This window comes from Triturus cristatus, chromosome 6 (genome assembly GCF_964204655.1).
Source record: "Triturus cristatus chromosome 6, aTriCri1.1, whole genome shotgun sequence".
In the NCBI taxonomy this organism is placed as follows: Eukaryota; Metazoa; Chordata; class Amphibia; order Caudata; family Salamandridae; genus Triturus; species Triturus cristatus.
The window spans coordinates 213,012,036-213,035,850 of NC_140589.1; the positions used below are offsets into that span (position 1 = coordinate 213,012,036).

Here is a 23,815-nt window from a genome sequence, read left to right on the forward strand (position 1 = left end):
CCCCAGACAGGCTCCTGGCTCGGTTGGGACTTGGCTCTCTAAATAAATATGCTGGCTCGCCCACCTCCATTCCTTACAGCACTTAACTGGGATGCTGCAGGGGCTAAATCTGTTTTCTCCCCCTGTGAATATACACTTTATGCATTGTAGTTGCATTTGTGTAACACATCACACCCTTGATGGAACTCTTAAGTCCCCTCCGTGGACGAGGTGCCCGCTACTCCGTCAGTTGTGGTTAGTCCGGAGAATTAATGTGCATAGTGTGGCCTATGTGACATTGGTTTCATGCACAAGGACCTGAGGGGTGTTTCTGATGGATACGTCTGCCAGTGGATTCCTCAACTTGTGAATATTCCCTGTGCCTGCAACATTCGGAAACTTTTGTAGCTCTCCACGCCGATGAGGAAGACTTCACAGAAGCACGGCTCCGCACAGGTCACTGGATCCATAAGAGGACCTCGTCGGCGTGATGCCGTCAGTTCCCTTTTTTCCGCGCCTTCGACGCTAATGGTTTTTTGGGACTCTCCGTAGCTTTGGCTAGTTACTTTGGGTTTCTGCTGGGGATTCTCTTTCTTCTTGCTTCTTGTTTAAAGATGTCGACGAAGAAGTCTGGATTCAAGCCGTGTAGAGAGTGCGGTAAGCACATGTCCATCACGGATCCACACGAGGACTGTGTCTGGTGCCCTAACGTCGGATAACGACGTCGAGGGATGCTCTTGTTGCTGCAAAATGAATCCTAAGGCCCTGAAAGAAAGAGAAGCTAAGTTGTTTATAGCAAGGATGAAAAAAGAGAAGAGGTCGAAGACGCTTCAGATCGAGGTCGGGGTCGAAGTCGACATCGGGACATGCGTCTAAGTCCAAAAAGCATAAAAAGAAGAAGAGGCATTGCTCTCGACGCCGTTCGGATAAGGAGGCGGCTCCAAGATCGACTTCGCCTACTCGACGTCTTAAGGACTTTGGTTCTCCCTCTCCTGTCTCTAATCCTGCTTCTCCTGTTTGCCTGACCTCGCCTGCGGCTTCACCGGAACACACTCCGGCTCCATCACTGACGCCGATGCATTCTCCGGCTCCGGTTGAAACCGCTCCGGCTCCTGATGAGTCTTCGACTCCACTGGCTCCACTGTCGGCGCCGATTGGCCCGAGTCCTGTTATGCCTCAATCTGAGCCTTATCCCCCGTTTCCAGGCCTGGGATAAGACCCATCGCATTATTTAAATGCAATGTATGGCGTCTTCACAAGAGCGATGTACCCCTCAGGAGCAACTTCGGGTCCCATGGGTCCAATGGCTTTTAATCTGGGGGTTCCTCAAGCCTATGCTCAGGCTCCATTCATACCTTCTTTCCCAGCGACGCCGTCTTGGCATCTTCCGGCGCCGAGGACATCGACGCCGCATCCATCTTCTCCGGCTCCAGCTCGACCTCGTTCAACTCCGGCTGCTCCTCCGGATCCGTGTTCGACGCCGGCTATGGCTCCGTCTGAGTCGGTTGCGGCGCCGCCGACGCCGGTCCTGAGGATTACGTCCAGGAGAGGAGCACAAAGGGTCCTGTAGGAGCAATGGTACCAGGTTGAAGAGATGGAAGAGATTACTCCTCCTGCTGATACTCCCTCTAAAGCTGTGGCTCCTTACCACACGGTCATTCGGAAAGCAGCGGAGCTTTTGGATTTACAGCTGCCAACTGCTGAATTCAAACCTAACATCCTCACTGAGGTTTTGCATTTTCCCTCCACCGTGACGGAGCCTTTAATTCCATTTAATGAGGCCATCACTGAACCAGTCATGGAGGTTTTGCGAAAACCCTTTTCAGCTCCTTCAGTTTCTAAAACTGTAGCTAGAAGGTACAGGGCTGCTCCAGGTGATCCAGATTTTCTTACCTCCCATCCTGCTCCGGAAAGTCTGTTGGTTCAGGCTGCCTGCTCAGAGGTCTTCCGCAGCCTTTCCACAGGTTTCTAGTGACAGGGATGCTAAAAAGCTCGACCAGTCGGCCAAGAAAGTTTTCTCCTCAGCGAGTATGGCCTTAAAGTCAACAAATGCCACCTGTCTCTTGGGCCGTTATATCCATGCTCTCATGGATTTCGCTAAACAGCTGGCTCCTAAGTTATCTGAGGAGGACAGGCAGAACGTTAATGAAGTGCTGTCAGACACTCAGGCGGCTGTGCGTCAGGTTATCCAGAGTGGCCTGGACACTGCGGACTCTGTCACCAGAATTATGGGCTCCTCAGTCGCCACAAGGAGTGCGTGGCTGAAATCATCTGAGTTCTCCCCTGATGTGCAGGCAACACTACTGGACCTGCCTTTTGACGGTTCTGGGCTGGTTGGTTAAAAGGCTGATGCGGCATTGGAAAGATTCAAGGAAAGCAAAGCCACGGCCAAATCTCTGGGTTTGCAGACTCAGCCTAGGGGTTCTTTTAGGAGATACAGAGGCTTTGTGAGGTCATCCTTTCGGACCTATAGGCAGCCCCAGCAGCAACAGAATACTCTGTATAAGAGCTACAGGGGCAGAATCAGAGGTCGTTTTCGAGGTCGGCAGCTCTCCTCCTCCCTCCCTTCCACCACTGCAAAGCAGCCCTAGATCCACCATTCTGGATCATGGTGGTCCTGTGGGGGGCCGGCTTACCCATTTTCTACAAGATTGGGAATCTGTCACTACAGATATTTGGGTTCTAGATCTTGTAGAAAATGGGTACGTTCTTCACTTTCGGGAATTCCTTCCGAATTACCCTCCTTGCCCAGGTGCTTGCTCGGAGGACCACCTTCTTCTCCTGCAGGAGGAAGTCCTTACTTTACTAAAAAAAAGGTGCGATAGAGGTGGTTCCAGAGCAGGAGAGAGGACCGGTATGCTACTCCCGGTATTTCCTGATTCCGAAAAAGGATGGCAGGCTACGTCCAATCCTGGACCTCAGGATCTTGAACCTTTTTCTGAAACCGGAGAAGTTCAAGATGCTCACCCTTGTGAAGGTTCTTCAAGCGCTACAACAGGAGGACTGGATGGTGTTGATCGACTTGCATGATGCGTATTTCCACATCCCCATCCTGAAGTCGCACAGGAAGTATCTCTGTTTTACTGTAGGGTCACAACATTATCAGTTTGCGGTTCTTACGTTTGGTCTTACTACTGCACCTCGAGTCTTCACCAAGGTGATGGCAGTGGTGGCAGCCCATCTCAGAAGATCGGGGATTCCAGTTTTTCCCTATCTGGACGACTGGCTGATCAACGCAGAGTCGCCAGAGAAGGTGCTTCATCATCTGCAAGTTACAACCCAGCTGTTGTACAAATTGGGTTTCTCGATAAAAATGCCCAAATCTCACCAGGTGCCCTCTCAGCGCAACCTGTGTATAGGGGCGGTACTGGACACAACTGTGTCGGGCATGCCCTCCTCCTCAAAGGATTCTCAGGAAATGATTCCCTTGTTTTGCAATGGAGCGGTCGTTCCAGTCCTGAAGGTCCTTCGTCTGCTCGGTCTGTTTTCTTCCTGCATTCTGTTGGTCAACCATGCACGCTGGCACATGAGGGCGCTCCAGTGGTGCCTCTGCAGGCGTGGTATCAGCACAATGGAGATCTCAGGGAGTCTTTGAGGATTTCCAGAGAGGCTGCAGCGGATCGGTCTTGGTGGACCGTGGAGGGCAATCTGTCTCCAGGAAAGACCTTTCATCTACCTCCAACGGTGGCCACAGTGATAACGGATGCATCCACTTTAGGCTGGGGTGCGCATCTGGGGATCTGGAGATCAAGGGTCTTTGGTCTCCAGAGGAAAGGTTGCGTCACATCAACCTTTTGGAATTGCGGGCGATACGTTTGGCACTCACGGCCTTTCTCCCTTCCCTTCGCGGTCAGTCAGTTCAAGTCCTGACGGACAACACTACCGCGATGTGGTATGTCAACAAGCAGGGAGGAGTGGGGTCGCGTTGTCTCCGCAGAGAGGCTCTGCGTCTCTGCTCCTGGGTTCAGGATCATCAGATTTGTCTGATGGCAAATCATCTGGCCGGAGTTCTGAACGTGCATGCAGACAGTCTCAGTCGTCCGTTCTCTGCCGACCACGAGTGGAGGCTCCATCCGGAGGTGGTTCGTCTCGTTTTTCGGACGTGGGGAACTCCTCGGTTGGGCCTGTTTGCCACTCACGAGAATGCTCACTACCTGTCATTCTACAGTCTCCAGTATCCGATGCAGGGGGCTTTGGGGGACGCGTTTCAGTTAAATTAGGACTCACATCTCCTTTACTCGTTTTCTCCCATACCCTTGATTCCTCGGGTTCTGAGGAAGATTCGCCCAGAACGGGCCCAAGTCATATTGATCGCCCGGATTTGCCAAGAAGTGTATGGTATACAGATCTTCACCTCTCCTCGTGCCCTCCGCTCCGTCTCCCTCTCAGGGCAGACCTCCTCTCACAGTCGGAGGGGCAGTTTCTACACCCCCACCTCCAGACCTTGCACCTCAGGCCTGGAGATTGAACAGGGCAACCTGAATTATTTTTCTCTCCCGCCTGATGTGGTAGATGTAATATTGTCTGCCAGACGTCATTCCACTAAATCTATCTGTTCTTATAGGTGGTCTAAATGTGTTCTTTGGTGCGGAGAGAAGTCTATTGACCCTTTGAGGGCTCGTTTATCCAACATCCTTCACTTTGCTCTTTCTATTGCTCAGCAGGGCTTTGCTGTAGCTACTGTAAAGAGATATTTATCGGCTTTATCGGCATTCCTTTGTTTGCCGGATCAGCCGTCCTTGTTCAAGTCACCTATTGTGTTACGGTTTCTTAAGGGCCTTACCAACAAATTTCCGCCCACTCCTTTTATTGTGCCTCAATGGGACTTAAATCTTGTCTTAACTTACTTGATGGGTTCTTATTTTGAGCCCTTGCACAAGTGTCCCTTGAGGCTATTGTCTTTCAAAACAGTTTTTCTCATTGCCATTACCTCGGCAAGGAGGGTAAGTGAGCTTCAAGCTCTGTGTTCAAAACCCCCGTTCTTGACCATTCATGCTGAAAGAATGATACTCAGAACCAGGGCTGATTTTCTGCCTAAGGTGGTAACTCCTTTCCATCTGGGACAGTCCATTACCCTTCGTACCTTCTATCCTCCCCCTCACCCTTCCAAGGAGGAGGAGCGGCTTCACCGCTTGGACCCTAAGAGGGCGGTTAGCTTTTACCTCGATAGGACTAAAGACTTTCGAGTGGACGACCCGCTGTTCGTGGGCTTTGTTGGCTGCTGGAAAGGCAGAGCGGTGCACAAGCGCACCCTTTCCAGATGGATTATCTTTTGCATCAAGATATGTTACTCTTTGCCGGTAAGGAACCCCCAGAGGGTATAAGGGCTCACTCTACCAGGGCAAAGTCTTATACATCTGCCTTATCTAGAGGTGTTCCTGTGGAGGACATTTGTAGGGCGGCAACTTGGGCCTCCCTCCACAGTTTCGCGAGGCATTACTGCTTGGATTCCGAGGTGAGGAGTGACGGACACTTTGCTCGTTCCGTCCTTCAGGACTTCCTGGTATAGAAGGGTGGACACCCTCCTCCGGGAGTGAGACTGCTGTGGGAATCTTTTCACAAGGTGAGGAATCCACTGAGAGATGTATCCATCAGAAGTACAAGTTACTTATCTTCGGTAATGCTTTTTCTGGTGGATACAGTATCTGCCTGTGGATTCCTCACTGACCCACCCGCCTCCCCGTTGTCCACCCTTGTATACCTACAATACTGATGATGTTTCAAAATGTATTTGTTACGGTCAAAGACAGTGTGTTATTTCTTTTGCCTTCCTATATTATCTTCACACTGTGTGTATTGTTTTGTATATTATGTACTGTGTATACTGAATCTATATATTGCTGTCAGTCCGTCCGTGTGCCTCGAAGACACGGAAAAAAGGGCGGAACTGACGTTATCACACCAACTAGGTCCTCTTATGGATCCAGTGACGTCAGCGGAGCCACGTGCGGAGCCGTGCTTCTGTGACGTCGGCGTGGAGAGCTACAAAAGTTTCCGAATGTTGCTGGTGCAGGGGATATTCACAAGGTGAGGAATCCACAGGCAGATACTATATCCACCCGAAAAAGCGTTACAGAAGGTAAGTAACTTGTTCTTCTGGAGCAAAAAGGAGATAGTTGTTTGGTAGAGTGTGAGTGTACAGTGTGACCTATGTGGGAGTTGTTTCGGTGTTGTGCTTGATGTCTAGCGGGTGGTTTTACTGCTGTGGTCTTGTAGCAGCAGGTAAGTATGAAGTGGTGTAAAGAGGAGGAAGGGATACATTTACTTATGCGTTTAGCTACCATTTCAGTGCTGCTGGGCCTTCATCAACTGAGACTTGACATTTGATGTTTGCTCTATGCTTACTCCACTGCTTCACACCCTTTCTTATGCAGTGGAGTAGAGAGGTAGAGAGTGGTGTCGTAACCTAAACCCTGCCAATCCACCCCGCTGCTTCTCAGTCATTTTTCCCCGGAACACCTCCCCCCGGTACTTGCCATAGGCGCCAATCTGAGGGATAGCCCCGGGCGCCAGAAGTTCTAGCTGCGCCACTAGTTACCAGTCCCCATTGCTGATGCAGATCCAGAGAGCAAAATGGCTACCCATGCAGTTGAAGGTATTTACTGGTCCACACAATTGTAAAATTGCAACATTCTAAAAAATAGTGACAGGCACGTAAATGATAGTATTTGTATGTACTATTCCCAGATTGTGATTGAACTTTACTTGCCATTTTTCCCATGCTTATCAATCGTCCGTGATCTCTATTTCGAGATCACTTTCTAGTACACTGTTGATTGTGGAAAGGTGGAATATTAAATAACTGATGATGCCTTATTTGAACTGTATTTGTTTTCTTTCTGATTCAGCTTCAGGTTTTTTTCGGCCTTATGCTTTTGGTGTTCATGTTTTTCTTGGATTTTTAGGACCACTGCCTCAAAATCGAATTGGCTTGAGAGCTGAAACTCAGAGAAACCTTCAGTGTACCTGTCCAAAAGAATCATATGGCAACACAGACACTAGTTCATTTGTCCCAGGTGAAAGTTAGTTTTAGAATGATGTTGATGAATCTTACCAATTTAATTTGGCTTGTCATATTTTTCCCCCATCATGGAACTTTTTTTTAACTCCTTAACATTTCTTCAGTGTTGAGATGGGTATGCATGTGTAGGATTACTAACTATAGATGCACGCAGTCTGTAAACTCTGACATCTAATGATGTGCTTGGATGTTTGCATGTTGTTTTTCTTTGAAGAATAAGGAACGTAAAAAATTAATGCAGTGTGCAAAAGGGTAGCTGTAGGAGCTGCGCAGCCACGCGTTGGCATACAGTCAACTCTGTTGCACTCCTTTCCCATTACAACAGATCCCAGGGGGAGAAGATGTAGGAGCTGGTAAAATATTGCCAATTTGAGAACAGGGAAAGGGACGAAGAGATCGTGCTGGAGGACAACACGAACGCCTTCATTCATTGTGTGCTTGACACTTTTGATACATCCTCTAAAGGCTTCAGCACCAGCATCCTTTTCAAACACCATGCTTTGCTACACACTGCATTCAACTGAAGTCCAGTAGCATCTCCTCAATCTCCCATTCAATGGGGATCATCTCCTCAGTCCCCCAGATTGATGATATGCATGAGAAAGAAAGACATGGGTCTTGCAATGTCTGGGGGAGCCCTTCAAGCTCCGGTTGTGAAAGGCTTCTTTTACAAGCAACAACCCATGATAGGAGCCAAGGCCACGTCACCCGAACTGCCGCAGTCTTACCATAGACAGCAGCAAAATATCCGGCAGGCTAGGAGAAGTTATTCAGGGGTTCATACTAGGCTAAACGAGCCAAGAGTAGAAGAGGCTTTGGTAAAGGTGTTTCCACTTCCAAAGAGTGACTTGCCCCCACTATCCACAGATCAAGCTTCACTTACTGGCAGTGCAGAATACAAGGTTTCCTCTCTTACGAGGAAGGAAACACATCATATCAGTGGGTTTTATGGGTGGTTTGGCATGGCTATTGCCTAGAATGTTTGATACCCCCAACAATCAATTCCACACTCCTATCTTTAGCAGAGACCATCTTTGCCTGTTAGAGGAAGTATAAGCGCTCCTTGAGAAGGGTGTAAGGAAGAGAGTGCCTCGACACCACCAAGGAAAGGCGTCTACTCTCTATACTCCCTTATTTCCGAACGGGGTGGCTCTCACGGGCCCATGCTGGACCTCCGGCTCTAAACAAATGCATCCTGTCAGAGCATTTTCATATGACTTCTCTGTGGGATGTTTAAAAGAATGTCTTCTCCCTCTACTTCACATAACCATCAACACTGCTCATCATCGGTACCTTTGCGGTAAGTAGCCAAAACGACTAATTTAAAGTATTTCCTTTTGAGGTCACCACGGCTCGAGGGGTGTTCACAAATTGCATAACAGTGGCTCCACACTTCTGCGAATGGACCGGGGGGGACTCATCTTTCCCTATCTCGATGATTCACTCATCAAGAGTGGTGGCAGACAGCAATATCTAACCCAAATGCAAGCAGCATTTTCCCTATTCCACAGCCCGGGGTTCACCATATGCACCACCAAGTTACACCTAGAACCCCAGCGGATACAGCCTTTCCTGAGACTTGTGTTGAACGCAGTTACAGTAAAAGTCTACCACAACGAACACAGTGTTTGGGCTGAAAAAGAGGCAGCAGCTGCTGAAACGCAATTGTCAACTTAGAACAGTAATGCTTCTGTTAGGAATGATTGGCTCATGTATTGCTGTTGTACCCACGCCAGGCTCCACATGCGTCCCATACAAGAGTCCCTTCTTGTGCAGTGTTCACAAGTAGAGGGTCACTGGGGAGATCTAGTGGTAAAGAACAGTGCTTACTGCTCTTTGCATTGGTGGAACAGCAGCAACCTGTTGCAGGGCAGGCCTTTCTTACACCCCGTTCCTCAAGTGACCATTAACGTGGATGCCTCTCGCAGGCTGGTGTGAGCACTACAATGCCATGACCACACATGGTTGTTTACCCACTCAACACAAGGACTACGGCATCAAATACTTGGAGCTCCTAGCCTTACGCTTTCTTTAGGTCATTCGACCAACATGTGTAACGTACAGAAATTGGGCAGCACACACTCTTCCCCAGCTCCTACCACTAGCTGAGGCTATCTGGCATTGGGTGATTCATCTAGAATATACATCTTAGTAAAACCTATTCCAAAGGAAGACAGCAACTTTGCAGTCCACAAGCGGAAACTCCAGTCATTTCCAGCATTGGGGCATCTTGCAAATAGACCTGTTTGCCTCCCCAAAAATGCATCATGCCTAAACTTCTCCTTCAGGCACACACAGTCCAGACATGAGTAATGTATAACGGATGTTTTGGTCAGTGATTTGTGCCTACACTTTTCCCTCTCTTCAACTCCTCTTGTACGTGGTGAGGAAAGTGAATGAGACAAGCCTCACTAACAAATTTTTCTGGTGTCTCCCACCTGGGTCAGACAGCCCTGCATCTCCGTGCTCCTGGAAATCTCGGTTAACATCCACTCGAGGCTTCCCCTCAGGCTGGACCTTCTCACACAGAGGAAGCCAGATCCCAAACAGCTCAGCTGAGAGTGATGGCATCTAAGGCCTTGGAGTTTCGCTATCTGACTCTCCCCCAGGCATGCATGACTTTACTGGTGGAAGTATGCAAACTCTTTACATAGGCATGTTACGCCTTAAAGTGGAACATTTGTATCCACTATTTTAATTCCAAAGACCTGGATCCCTTGAAGCAGCAGTCTGAGGTCCCTAAGGGCAAGGCCTACTCAGGGGTCCTTGACTGTTAAAAAGAAAAAGCAGAAAAGTGGAAACTGCCCATATTTGATTGTGAATTAAACTAAGTACATTAGTATTTGAGCATTTGTTTGTTGTATTCTTGCTTTTTTTGTACGTATTATTTTGAGTTTCAAATCCTAAAAATGACTTAGACTGGGGGTGCACAACTATCTTTTACTCCCGCATAAATAGGACACCTACATCTCAATATGCCTGCATCTACCCGCTGCTGCAGCTTATATGCTAAACGGGGATCATTAATGCTTACCTTTAGGACTTCAGCAGTAGAGGCTTTGATGGGAGTGTTTTAAGAGTGTTGTACCTTCCAGAGTACCCCCTGCCTCCATGTGGAACTGTAACGTAGTCCTCACAAGGCTCATGTGGCCACCCATTAAAGCTCTACATTTGTGTCCCCTACAGTTCCTCTTCTGGAAGGTGGCCTTCCTGGTGGATTTTCCTTCCACAGACGCATTAGTGAATTGCAAGCTCTCACCCCACAAGACCCTTCATTTAGGTTCACAAAGACAGTTGTTCGCAGAAGCAATCCCAAGTTTCTCCCTGGGTGTCACCCTTCCACCTTAACCAGACTCTAGAGTTCCCAGTATTATCTAGTACTGGGGTATCTTTCATAGATTCACATGCAAGAAAATCTGATTCAGGCATGTGAATCTATGAAAGATACCAATACTGGATAACTGTAGTTACAGGTAAGTAACGTGTTTCTCTTTTCACAGCCAGATTCAGTGGAGGATGGAGATCTATTGGATGTCAAGAGTTTTTAAGTATTATAAGATGGGACCAACCCCTTTTTAGTCTTTATAAACTCACAGAAGGGCCACTTCATTTCTAAAGCTGATATAATAAGATGGATGTTCAAGTGTCTGCAAACGTCCTAAAACAAAGCTAAGTCTTACTTATGCTGCCTCAGGCACATGCCACCCATAAAAGGAGAGCTACCATGGTTTTCATGGTAATATCCCGCTAGTTGTAATCTGCAAAGGGGAAAATTGATCAGCCCCTCACACATTTACCAAGCACTGCTGTGTGCATATCTTGTCCCGCCAGCAGGCTTTGGCAGGCCAGACAATCTTGAGGACTTTGTTCCAGGTATCTGCATCAAAGCAATTGGATCTGCAGGTGCATATTTTACAAATGAAAAATGTTACTTACCCTAGAAGTATATGTTCAGAGTATGTAGTGCTGTTAATTCCCATGTGCCGTGCTTTTCTCCGGAAGCTTGTGTTTGCAGATCTCTTCTTGTTGCCTAGATCTGATAGACATCTAGCCGCAGATTCCTTAACTTAGAATATCCCCAGGCGTCAGACTGGATCCGGAAAACTTTTTCTCCAGCAGTACCTCTGCATGCCAGGAAGGGGCGTCACCTGGCTCCGTCCTGACGTCTTCCATGGAAGTGACATCCATGGAGCCATATAAAACTCCCTCGGCAGTTCGACATCAGTTTTCTTCTTTTCCGCGTCCCAACGCGGATCCGGAGTTTAGCGGTTCCTCTGGCCTGTTTTGGTGTCAGGCCTTTGCGGCGCCTTTTGCTTCTGGAACAGTGTGCCGATGCCTGCGGGCTTCAAATTGTGTGCGTCCTGTTCACGGCAAATGTCCGCAACGGATCCACATGAGATTTGTATGTGGTGCTTGGGCGAGCACCACAGCTCCGATTGCGACTCCTGTCGGCAGCTGAAGCCGAAGTCCTGGTGGGAACGTCTGATGAAACTGATGTCATCCCAGTTGTCTCGGTCAGAGTCCTCGCGGCGCAGGCTTCTGTCTCCTGCGGAAGGATCCAAGCGGCGCAGTTCTTCCTACCATTCTCAGGTCTTTGCTCGGGCCAGGTCCCGGAGTCGTTCCATGGACGTTGTTCGCCTGCCTCAGGTAAGCACCGGATGACGTCACGTAAGTTGTCGACCTCACACAAGCATGATGTCGCGGCTCGCCGCTCCTGGTATTCACCAGACGCGAGCCCTCTGGAGTCAGCCCACACCTACCCACCGTTTCCTGGTGCTGTGGGGACTCAGACCCAGATGGAGGCTTATTCCAGGGCCCTGCAGGCCTTCCTTGGGTCACCTCCTCTCCCTGGTGCGCCTTCAAGCCCCACAGTGGGGTTAGGGACTCGGGTCAGGGGTTCGCCTGCGAGTTCGACCTCGGTGTCGACCGAGTGCCTTGATTCCAGTTCCTGAGTAGCTGCGCCTTCGGGACACGGCCTGGATTGGCATCCCACTCGGATGTCTAGCTCTCCTGAGGCGTCTTCGCACAGTCCTGCAGGGCTCCCTGCGTCATCGCTGGATGCGACTGTGGCGCGGAGTTCGACTCTAACTCGACTTCGTTCCTCCCTGCAGGCTTCTGCCATGGTGGAGGTCGAGTCGACACCAGACCGACACAGAGTGGATGAGTCCTCTACGGAGGTCGTCAGCGCCGATCCGACACCGTCCCGACGTCAGTCGACGCCAGCTCCGTCCCCGCTGTTCCTCTGTTGGAGGACGTGACCACAGTGGGTTCACCGCCCACAGGGCTTTTTCCATGTTCTACGGACTAGGGGCCCATGGGGCACTGGCCGGACCATTTTTCTGCAGGACATCTGTCGTTGGGTGGACAGTTTACCCTGCAGCCGTCTCCAACTGATGACTTGCTGTCTCCCCCTCGGATGTCAACGGAGGCTAGCGTAGACTTTGCGATGGCGGTTAGTAGGGCTGCACATATCTTACAAATGCAGCCGCCCTCTGTCTCCCTGCCTTCCGATCCTTTGTAGGATCTTTTCCACCAGGACACAGTGGACTTGGAGCCATTGTTTACTTTTGGCAGGTCATTTTATGATGTCCTTCTGGGGACTTGGGCCAGACCCTCATCGGGGGGATCCCGTGGCTCATGCTGTTGCGCATCGCCACCGGCCGGCTCCAGATGATCCTGCCTGTTTGTCCCTTCATCCTAGGGCTCAAGGACTTGTAGTCCAAGCTGCGCTTCCTTCCTCTCCTCCACCGTTGTTTCCCCCCACGCGGGAGTCTAGGTGGTTGGAGTCGTGTGGCCGCAATGTTTTTGCATCCACACAACCTGTGTTTGCTCGGGCTACTTCTGCTCTCTGGAACTCCGTCTAACTACTCCTTCCCTCTTTACCAGAGGGCCCTCGTGCTGACCTACTCTAGCTTATTAGGGACGTCCGCGACATGGCACAGTTTTCCGTTTGGATGGCCATGGACACCACTGACTCTGTGGGTCGAGCTATGGCCAGCTCAGTTGCCGTGTGTCGCCATGCGTGGCTACGTGATGGCAGTTTCCCTGACAATGTTCTGGAGCGACCCAGGGATCTGCTCTTTGGGGCCCATTTGTTTGACGAGCATGCTGACTCGGCGGTCCAGCGCGTCTTCTCAGGCTTTCATTGACTGCCTGCATTTTAGTCCCCTATGGTGGTTCTGTATTTTCGTGTGACTGTTGTCACTGTTTTTCAGTATACGTTTCTGGGTTTGAGAGGTTTTTCCCAGAAAGATTGTACAGCTGTTCAGCCAGGGAGTTTTTTCCCTTACTTTGGTGCAGCTGGGCCAGCTGTTTTTGGTTCTTTTGACCTCTGCCTATGAGCCTGTCTCAAGAGGTGTCCCTTGCTTTTATAGGGATGTGATGTACCCTATGTGGGGTGTTCGTTTGCTATTGTGTAGCTGCTGTTCCTTGCCAGAGTGTTTTGGAGACTCTCGTGCTATTATATACACCCCTTTTTTTTTCCCCGTGGGTTATGCTGTGGGCATCTCCCCCTGTTACATGCTTCCTGCTGTCAGACTGATGTGGCTCTCTCCTGGAGTTTGTCTTGCTGCCCATGTTTGTTCCGTGGAACTCTCAGGTGTCTGTGGACGCAGTTGGCCCCGGTGTATTGTTAGGGTTCAGCTGTTTCCGACTTCGGCTGTATCCGACTCGCCCCAGAGGGGTTTTCACATCCTCCTGCCTTGCTTGGCTCCTCTTTCTGCCTTCTTTCTGCCTTCTTTCTGCCCTAAGCGCTGTGGGCTGTCTTTTCTCCCCAGACAGGCTCCTGGCTCGGTTGGGACTTGGCTCTCTAAATAAATCTGCTGCCATCTCCAGTCCTTACAGCAGTTAACTGGGATGCTGCAGGGGCTACATCTGGTTTCTCCCCCAGTGAATATACACTTTATGCATTGTAGTTGCATTTGTGTAGCACATCACACCCTTGATGGAACTCTTAAGTCCCCTCCGTGGACGAGGTGCCCGCTACTCCCTCAGTTGTGGTTAGTCCGGAGAATTAATGTGTATAGTGTGGCCTATGTGACATTGGTTTCATGCATAAGGACATGAGGGGTGTTTCTGATGGATACATCTGCCAGTGGATTCCTCACCTTGTGAATATCCCCTGTGCCAGCAACATTCGGAAACTTTTGTAGCTCTCCACGCCGACGAGGACGACTTCACAGAAGCACGGCTCCGCACACGTCACTGGATCCATAAGAGGACCTCGTCGGCGTGATGCCGTCAGTTCCCTTTTTTCCGCGCCGTCGACGCTAACGGTTTTTCGGGACTCTCCGTAGCTTTGGCTAGTTACTTTGTGTTTCTGCTGGGGATTCTCTTTCTTCTTGCTTCTTGTTTAAAGATGTCGACGAAGAAGTTTGGATTTTAGCCGTGTAGAGAGTGCGGTAAGCACATGTCCGTCATGGATCCACACGAGGACTGTGTCTGGTGCCCTAACGTCGGATCACGACGTCAAGGGATGCTCTTGCTGCTGCAAAATGAATCCTAAGGCCCTGAAAGAAAGAGAAGCTAAGTTGTTTATAGCAAGGATGAAAAAAGAGATGAGGTCGAAGACACTCCAGATCCAGATCGAGGTCAAGGTCAAGGTCGGGGTCGACGTCGGGACATGCTTCTAAGTCCAAGAAGCATAAAAAGAAGAAGAGGCATGGCTCCGTTCGGATAAGGATGCATCTCCGAGATCGACTTTGCCTACTCAACGTCGTAAGGACTATGTTTCTCCCTCTCCTGTCTCTAATCCTGCTTCCCCTGTTTGCCTGACCTCGCCTGCGGCTTCACCGGAACACTCTCCGGCTCCATCACTGATGCCGACGCATTCTCCGGTTGAAGAGGCTCCGGCTCCTGATGAGTCTTCGACTCCGCTGGCTCCACCGTCGGCGCCGATTGGCCCAAGTCCGGTTATGCCTCAATCTGAGCCTTATCCCCCGTTTCCAGGCCCGGGATAAGACCCATCGCATTATTTAAATGCAATGTATGGCGTCTTCACGAGAGCGATGTACCCCTCAGGAGCACCTTCGGGTCCCATGAGTCCAATGGCTTTTAATCTGGGGGTTCCTCAAGCCTATGCTCAGGCTCCATTCATACCTTTTTTCCCAGCGACGCCGTCTTGGCATCTTCCGGCGCCGAGGACATCGACGCCGCATCCATCTTCTCCGGCTGCTCCTCCGGATCCGTGTTCGACGCCGGCTATGGCTCCGTCTGAGTCGGTTGCGGCGCCGCCGACGCCGGACCTGAGGATTACGTCCAGGAGAGAAGCACAAAGGGTCCTGGAGGAGCAAAGGTACCAGGTTGAAGAGATGGAAGAGATTACTACTCCTGCTGATACTCCCTCTAAAGATGTGGCTCCTTACCACACGGTCATTCGGAAAGCAGCAGAGCTTTTGGATTTACAGCTGCCAACTGATGCAATGCATGGCGTCTTCACGAGAGCGATGTACCCCTCTGGAGCACCTTTGGGTCCCATGGGTCCAATGGCTTTTAATCTGGGGGTTCCTCAAGCCTACGCTCAAGGCTCCATTCATACCTTTTTTCCCAGCGACACCGTCTTGGCATTTCCCGGCGCCAAGGACATGGCCGCTTCCATCTTCTCCGTCTCCAGCTCGACCTCGTTCAACTCCGGCTGCTCCTCCGGATCCGTGTTCGATGCCGGCTCTGCCTCCTTCTGAGTCGGTTGCGGCGCCTCCGACGCCGGTCCTGAGGAATAGGTTCAGGAGAGAAGCACAAAGGGTCCTGGAGGAGCAAAGGTACCAGGTTGAAGAGACGACTTATTTGAGGAATTGAAGGAGGCTAGTGGCCTAGATTTGTCACCAGAATGGGAGATTACTCCTGCTGATACTCCCTCTAAAGATGTGGCTCCTTACCACACGGTCATTCGGGAAGCAGCGGAGCTTTTTTATTTACAGCTGCCAACTGCTGAATTTAAACCCAACCTCCTCACTGAGGTTTTGCATTTTCCCTCCACCGCGACGGAGCCTTTCATTCCATTTAATGAAGCCATCACTGAACCAGTCATGGAGGTATGGCGAAAGCCCTTTTCAGCTCCTGCGGTTTCTAAAACTGTAGCTAGAAGGTACAGGGGTGCTCCAGGTGATCCAGACTTTCTTACCTCCCATCTTTCTCCGGAAAGTCTGTTGGTTCAGGCTGCCTGCTCAGAGGTCTTCCTCGGCCTTTCCACAGGTTCCTAGTGACAGGGACGCTAAAAAGCTTGACCAGTCGGCTAAGAAAGGCCTTAAAGTCAACAAATGCCACCTGTCTCTTGGGCTGTTATATCCACGCTCTCGTGGATTTCGCTAAACAGCTGGCTCCTAAGTTATGTGAGGAGGACAGGCAGAACTTTAATGAAGTGCTGTCAGACACTCAGGCAGCTGTGCGTCAGGTTATCCAGAGTGGCCTGGACACTGCGGACTCTGTCGCCAGAATTATGGGCTCCTCAGTCGCCACAAGGAGTGCGTGGCTGAAATCATCTGAGTTCTCCCCTGATGTGCAGGCAACGCTACTGGACCTGCCTTTTGACCGTTCTGGGCTATTTGGTAAAAAGGCTGATGCGGCATTGGAAAGATTCAAGGAAAGCAAATCCACGGCCAAATCTCTGGGTTTGCAGACTCAGCCTAGGGGTTCTTTTAGGAGATGCGGAGGCTTTGGGAGGTCGTCCTTTCGGACCTACAGGCAGCCCCAGCAGCAACAGAGTACTCTGTATAAGAGCTACAGGGGCAGAATCAGAGGTCGTGCTTGAGGTCGGCAGCTCTCCTCCTCCTCTTCCTCCCTCCCTTCCACCACTGCAGAGCAGCCCTAGATCCACCATTCTGCTTCATGTTGGTCCTGTGGGGGGCCGGCTTACCCATTTAGTACAAGATTGGGAATCGGTCACTACAGACCTTTGAGTTCCAGATCTTGTAGAAAATGGGTACGCTCTTCCCTTTCTGGAATTCCCTCCCAATTACCCTCCTTTGCCCAGGTGCTTGCTCGGAGGACCACCTTCTCCTGCAGAAAGAAGTCCTTACTTTACTAAAAAAAAAGGTGCGATAGAGGTGGTTCCAGAGCAGGAGAGAGGACCGGTATGCTACTCGCGGTATTTCCTGATTCCGAAAAAGGATGGCAGGCTACGTCCAATCCTGGACCTCAGGATCTTGAACCTTTTTCTGAAACAGAAGTTCCACATCCCCATCCTGAAGTCGCACAGGAAGCATCTCTGTTTTACGGTAGGGTCACAACATTTTCAGTTTGGGGTCCTTCCGTTTGGTCTTACTACTGCACCTCGAGTCTTCACCAAGGTGATGGCAGTGGTGGCAGCCCATCTCAGAAGATCGGGGATTCCAGTTTTTCGCCATCTGGACGACTGGCTGATCAAAGCAGTCGCCAGAGAAGGTGCTTCATCATCTGCAAGTTACAACCCAGCTGTTGTACAAATTGGGTTTCTCGATAAACGTGCCCAAATCTCACCTGGTGCCCTCTCAGCGCAACCTGTTTATAGGGGCGGTACTGGACACGACTGTGTGTCGGGGATTCCCTCCTCCTCAAAGGATTCTCGACATACAGGAAATGATTTCCTTGTTTTGCAATGGAGCGGTCATTCCAGTCCTGAAGGTCCTTCGTCTGCTCGGTCTGTTTGCTTCCTGCATTCTGTTGGTCAACCATGCACGCTGGCACATGAGGGCGCTCCAGTGGTGCCTCTTCAGGCAGTGGTATCAGCACAATGGAGATCTCAGGGAGTCTGTGAGGATTTCCAGAGAGGCTGCAGCGGATCTGTCTTCGTGGAGCGTGGAGGGCAATCTGTCTCAAGGAAAGCCCTTTCATCTACCTCCAGTGGTGGCCACAGTGATAACAGATGCATCCACTTTAGGCTGGGGTGCGCATCTGGGGATCTGGAGATCAAGGGTCTTTGGTCTCCAGTGTAAAGGTTGCTTCACATCAACCTTTTGGAATTGCGGGCGATACGTTTGGCACTCAAGGCCTTTCTACCTTCCCTTCGCGGTCAGTCGGTTCAAGTCCTGACGGACAACACTACCGCGATGTGGTATGTCAACAAGCAGGGAGGAGTGGGGTCGCGTTGTCTCTGCAGAGAGGCTCTGCGTCTCTGCTCCTGGGTTCAGGATCATCAGATTTGTCAGATGGCAAATCTGCCGGTGTTCTGAACGTGCATTCAGACAGTCTCAGTCGTCAGTTCTCTGCCGAACACGAGTGGAGGCTACATCCGGAGGTGGTTCGTCTCGTTTTCCGGTCGTGGGGAACTCCTCGGTTGGACCTGTTTGCCACTCACGAGAATGCTCACTACACGTCATTCTGCAGTCTCCAGTATCCGATGCAGGGGGTTTTGGGGGACGCGTTTCAGTTGAGTTGGGACTCGCATCGCCTTTACGCGTTTTCTCCCATACCCTTGATTCCTCTGGTTCTGAGGAAGATTTGCCAAGACCTGGCCGAAGTCATATTGATCGCCCCGGATTGGCCAAGAAGGGTATGGTATACAGATCTTCACCTCTCCTCTTGCCCTCCGCTCCGTCTCCCTCTCAGGGCATACCTCCTCTCACAGTCTGAGGGGCAGGTTCTACACCCCCACCTCCAGAGCTTGCACCTCAGGCCTGGAGATTGAACGGGGCAACCTGAATTATTTTTCTCTCCCGCCTGATGTGGTAGATGTAATATTGTCTGCCAGACGTCATTCCACTAAATCTATCTGTTCTTATAGGTGGTCTAAATGTGTTCTTTGGTGCGGAGAGAGTCTATTGACCCTTTGAGGGCTTGTTTATCCAACATCCTTCACTTTGCTCTTTCTCTTGCTCAGCAGGGCTTTGCTGTAGCTACTGTAAAGAGATATTTATCAGCTTTATTGGTATTCCTTTGTTTGCCGGATCAGCCGTCCTTGTTCAAGTCACCTATTGTGTTACGGTTCCTTAAGGGCCTTGCCAACAAATTTCCGCCCACTCCTTTTATTGTGCCTCAATGGGACTTAAATCTTGTCTTAACTTACTTGATGGGTTCTCCCTTTGAGCCCTTGCACAAGTGTCCCATGAGGCTATTGTCTTTCAAAACTGTTTTTCTCATTGATTGCCATTACCTCGACAAGGAGGGTAAGTGAGCTTCAAGCTCTGTGTTCAAAACCCCCGTTCTTGACCATTCATGCTGAAAGAATGATACTCAGAACCAGGGCTAATTTTCTGCCTAAGGTGGTAACTCCTTTCCATCTGGGGCAGTCCATTACCCTTCGTACCTTCTATCCTCCCTCTCACCCTTCCAAGGAGGAGGAGCGGCTTCACCGCTTGGAACCTAAGAGGGCGGTGAGCTTTTACCTCGATAGGACTAAAGACTTTCAAGTGGATGACCAGCTCTTCGTGGGCTTTGTTGGCTGCAGGAAAGGCAGAGCGGTGCATAAGCACACCCTTTCCAGATGGATTATCTTGTGCATCAAGATATGTTACTCTTTGGCCGGTAAGGAACCTCCAGAGGGTATAAGGGCTCACTCTACCAGGGCAAAGTCTTATACATCTGCCTTATCTAGAGGTGTTCCTGTGGAGGACATTTGGAGGTCGGCAACTTGGGCCTCCCTCCACACTTTCGCGAGGCATTACTACTTGGATTCCGAGGTGAGGAGTGACGGACACTTTGCTCGTTCCGTTCTTCAGGACTTCTGATATAGAAGGGTGGACACCCTCCTCCAGGAGTGGGACTACTGTGGGAATCTTTTCACAAGGTGAGGAATCCACTGGGAGATGTATCCATCAGAAGAACAACTTACTTACCTTCGGTAATGCTTTTTCCGCCTCCCCGTTGTCCACCCTTGCATACCTACAATACTGATGATGTTTCAAAATGTATTTGTTACGGTCAAAGGCAGTGTGTTAATTCTTTTGCCTTCCTGTATTATCTCTATTGTTATGTATATTATGTACTGTGTATACTGTGTATGTGTGTGTATATATGTATATGTATATATATATATATTCCACCTTTTTTACCCCTTTCCTTTTCAGTGCGAGAGACAAAATGGCGGCCGACACTTCCTGATTTCGACCGATTCGAATGTTGACTGACATCTAACAACCAATCAGAATTTCGCTCGCGTATAGATATTTATATGCTTTTAAATGCTATTTTCTCAGGAAATACTGAACAGATTGACACCAGACCTGCAAAAGGCACTTCCCTGACCTGAGGACTACCTCTCTGCCAAATTTCAAGTAATTCTGTTCAGCCGTTCGAGCTGTACCTTCGACTAAAGGTCCTATGGAAAAATGCATGGGGAAAACGCGTTTTGGGACCCCCCTTTTTTCTCGGCCCCGCTTGACGAATCACCCCGAGACTTTCAAGGTAGGAGCTGAGCGGAGCGCCCCATTAGTTTTGAAAATTTCGCGAAGATTCGTCAACCGGCGCCAAAGTTATTCAAAATAGAATTTTGAGATTTCCTATGGAAACACGGTCCTAACTATAACTATCTACTGGCGACCGCCAGTAGATAATATATATATATTGCTGTCAGTCCGTCCGTGTGCCTCGAAGGCACGGAAAAAAGGGCAGAACTGACGTCATCACACGACTAGGTCCTCTTATGGATCCAGTGACGTCAGCGGAGCCACGTGCGGAGCCGTGCTTCTGTGACGTCGTCCTCGTCGGAGTGGAGAGCTACAAAAGTTTCCGAATGTTGCTGGCGCAGGGGATATTCACAAGGTGAGGAATCCACAGGCAGATACTGTGAGAAGTTGGCCTGATATATGATGTCACTATTTCTAGTGTAACCTTGTATCAGTCCAAACAACCCTTATGGTGATTGGTTGTAAAGTCAACCTTATAGACCAGTTATCCTAGTGGTAGCATGGACAAGAGCAGTCTTAGGCTAAACTCTGTATGGCATGTAAAGCCAGCTGTTATACCATTACAATCCCTTGAATACCAAATGAAAGGACACCACACCAGGTATATATAAAATTAGAATGTATTTATTCTAGCATATACCCTCAGCACTCGAGTTCAGAGGTCTAAGCACAACAATTTCTTAAGTAGCATACGTTAAGTTACACAGGAAAAATACAGTTAGGCCTAGGGGCCACGCAAACCATATACTAAGAAAGTTGTCCACGTCACGAACAGGGAGTAGGCCTAGGGCCTCGGGAATCGCTGGGGCTACACTACCCTACCAATAGTTAGGAAGTGGGAGGCCCACGGGAAGCGTGTGCAGTGTGGAAACCCATACGCGGGTTACATTAAAGTCAATGGGAATGTAGCAGTTGCAAATAGGAAGAATAAGGACACTTCCAAAGTAACTAGGAGGAAGCAACTAAAGACTTACACACTTGGATAGTCAATATCCACTGGAATACTCTCGTTACCTCGCACACAGGAGACTGGTGCATAGGTGTCAAGATGTGTCGGGTGTCGTCGCTGGATCCTATGGATGCCTGAAGAACAGATGCTGGCAGGCGGCCAGGAGGAAGATGTCCGGTGGATCCAAGGATGGATCTTGAAGGAAGAACACCTGCAAGCAGAGGGGACAAAGTCTGGGTCACTAGCCAGTGACCGTGTGGAACCAGGAAGGAACCAGGCGATGTTGTGCAGAACACAGGTGATGTCTTGAAGCTTGTCTCTGCAGCTGCGTGGACCAGGAGGTGTCGGACGACCAGAACCAGGGTACGAGCTGTCCCACGAAGGATCTTGCTGTTGGCGGAGTCGACGTCCCGATTGGAGTCAACAAGCCTTCGCAAAGGCAACCCACGCGGAATGGGAAATTCGCTTCAGGTGCAGACCAGGAAGGTCTGAGGTGCTTCTCTTTCACTGGGAAGCAAGGGCCAGTCTGGAGGAGCCAAACCAGCGGTGGAAAGTCAAGGGTTCATCGTCACTGAGGCTACAAGCCAACGGGCAAGCAACCGGACAGACGAGTCGAGCAGGAAACTGCAAAAGGGTCCCACGCAGAACTCGTGGAGTGTGGAGGGCTGATCTTCGGTGCAGATGGTGCTCGGGGTTGGGGCTTCTCAATCCCCAGAGCACAACTCCGAGGATTCCTCCGAAGCTGCGCTGGAAGCTACTCGCCAATTTTCCCAGGTAGCCGGTCCCACGTCTCTCGTCGCCTCCACGGATCTCAGTTTGGCTGTGGATGTGGATCAGGGTCAGAAGTCTGGAGGTCAAGGCGCTGGTCGGGCTCTGCAGTCAGTTCCTCGTAGAACTTTAGGCAAAGCAAACGGCAGGTCGCTTGTTGGTGCCTGTTTGCACAGGGTGGCCACTCCTGGGCCACAAGGGAGATTCTTCAGTCTTCTTGTCGTCGAATGTCGAAGGTCCAGATTTTCGTGTCTAGTTTCAGTTCAGGATAATCCAAAGTCCTAGGGACTCAGCTCCCACTCTTATACTAATCTGGGGGGCTGGGTTACCTGCCAGGTCCCTCCTATGGGTGGGACCAGGGAGGGGGGTGGTTACACCCCCTTCCCTTTGTCCAGTTTCGCGCCAGGACTGGGGCTGGAGTGCCCCGGCACCGGTTTGAACCGGACTATGCATGGGACACCTTGTGTGCCCCAGGCAGTGTCTCGTTTCTTTCATCCCTCCCTGCCCCAATACACTAAGCCCTGTCTAGGGTGGTGTTAGCACCTCCCAAGGCAGGAAACCTATTGTCCAAGCCTCCCTCGCTGGAAGGACTCCCAGCAGCAGGAGGTCAGACTTGTGTCTGTGGCAGCAGCATCCATTTTGTGATGCTGGGGCTCTGGTTAACTTTAACCGGGTAGTAGGTTACAACATGTCTTCTCCCTCTAGAAGGGGGGAATACTATCCTCATCTCCATAAATGGGGTGTGGGTAGTATTCCAAAGTGTTAGACACCTTACACGACATGTTTTGATAAAGCCAAACCATAGTTACCATAACCGCGAGGATTATAAGGCATTTTAAGAGTATATGGTAGGCTATATCATAGAACAGCTGTAAGGACATGGTTCCGAAAGCTGCAGACAGTCTCAGCTCATGCTAGAGCACCATCTCACATGTTACCAAGCACTCTGCCTTCAGGATTGTTAAGGCCTGCCATAAGAGTGACTGAAAGGTTACCCATGTGTCTATAGATAAGGTAGGTATGGGAATACTATACCTAAGCAAGGGGTGATTACACGACCTTGCCCCAGCTGAGTGATCAGCCAGTTGTGTCATGATGGGAGGCCAGCCAGGGGTGGCAGAATACATGCTGCAGCCCCTGGTAGGCCTAGGGTACACCCATGCCCTGGGTACCTAAGGTACACTGTACAGGGCCCTATAAGGTGATCCTTACCAATTGGGTTATGTACCTAAAGTACATAGTATGAATTTAGAGAGAGAACAGCTGGGCTGTGGGTCTGATTAGCAGGCCCACATCCAAGTCGAAAACCAGTAAAGCAAAAGCAAAAAGTGGGGGTGAACATAGAAAGCAGACCCTACTCTCCTACACCCCCCCACCCCCCCAAACTTAGGGACATTAAACTAACCTTGACCAGTTGAGTCTTCATGTTCTAAGTGGAAATATCTGGAGAGTCCATCTGCATTGGCATGGTCAGTCCCAGGTCTATGTTCCACTGTGAAGTCCATCCCCTGTAGGGAAATGGACCACCTAAGAAGTTTGGGATTTTCACCCTTCATCTGATTTAGCCACAAGAGGGGCTTATGGTCTGTCTGAATCTTGAAGTGAGTGCCAAACAGGTATGGCCTCAGCTTCTTCAGGGCCCAAACCACAGCAAAGGCCTCCCTCTCAATAGCTGACCAACGTTTCTCTCTAGTGGTCAGCCTTCTACTAATAAAAGCAATGGGCTGGTCTTGACCATCTATATTCAGTTGTGAAAGAACAACTCCCACACCCAACTCAGAA

The 23,815-nt window shown here is 50.1% G+C and overlaps 1 protein-coding gene across 9 annotated transcripts in view; it reads left to right on the forward strand.

Annotated features, from left to right (window-relative positions):
* TDRD6 (tudor domain containing 6) overlaps positions 1–23,815 on the forward strand; it is a 2,207,410-nt gene that overhangs the window by 1,490,525 nt on the left and 693,070 nt on the right. For all 9 annotated transcript variants that reach the window (XM_085610557.1, XM_085610549.1, XM_085610550.1 and 6 more), the window contains one exon: positions 6,885–6,995. In XM_085610557.1, coding sequence (XP_085466683.1) covers positions 6,885–6,995 — 111 coding nt within the window. The remainder of the gene's footprint in view (positions 1–6,884; positions 6,996–23,815) is intronic.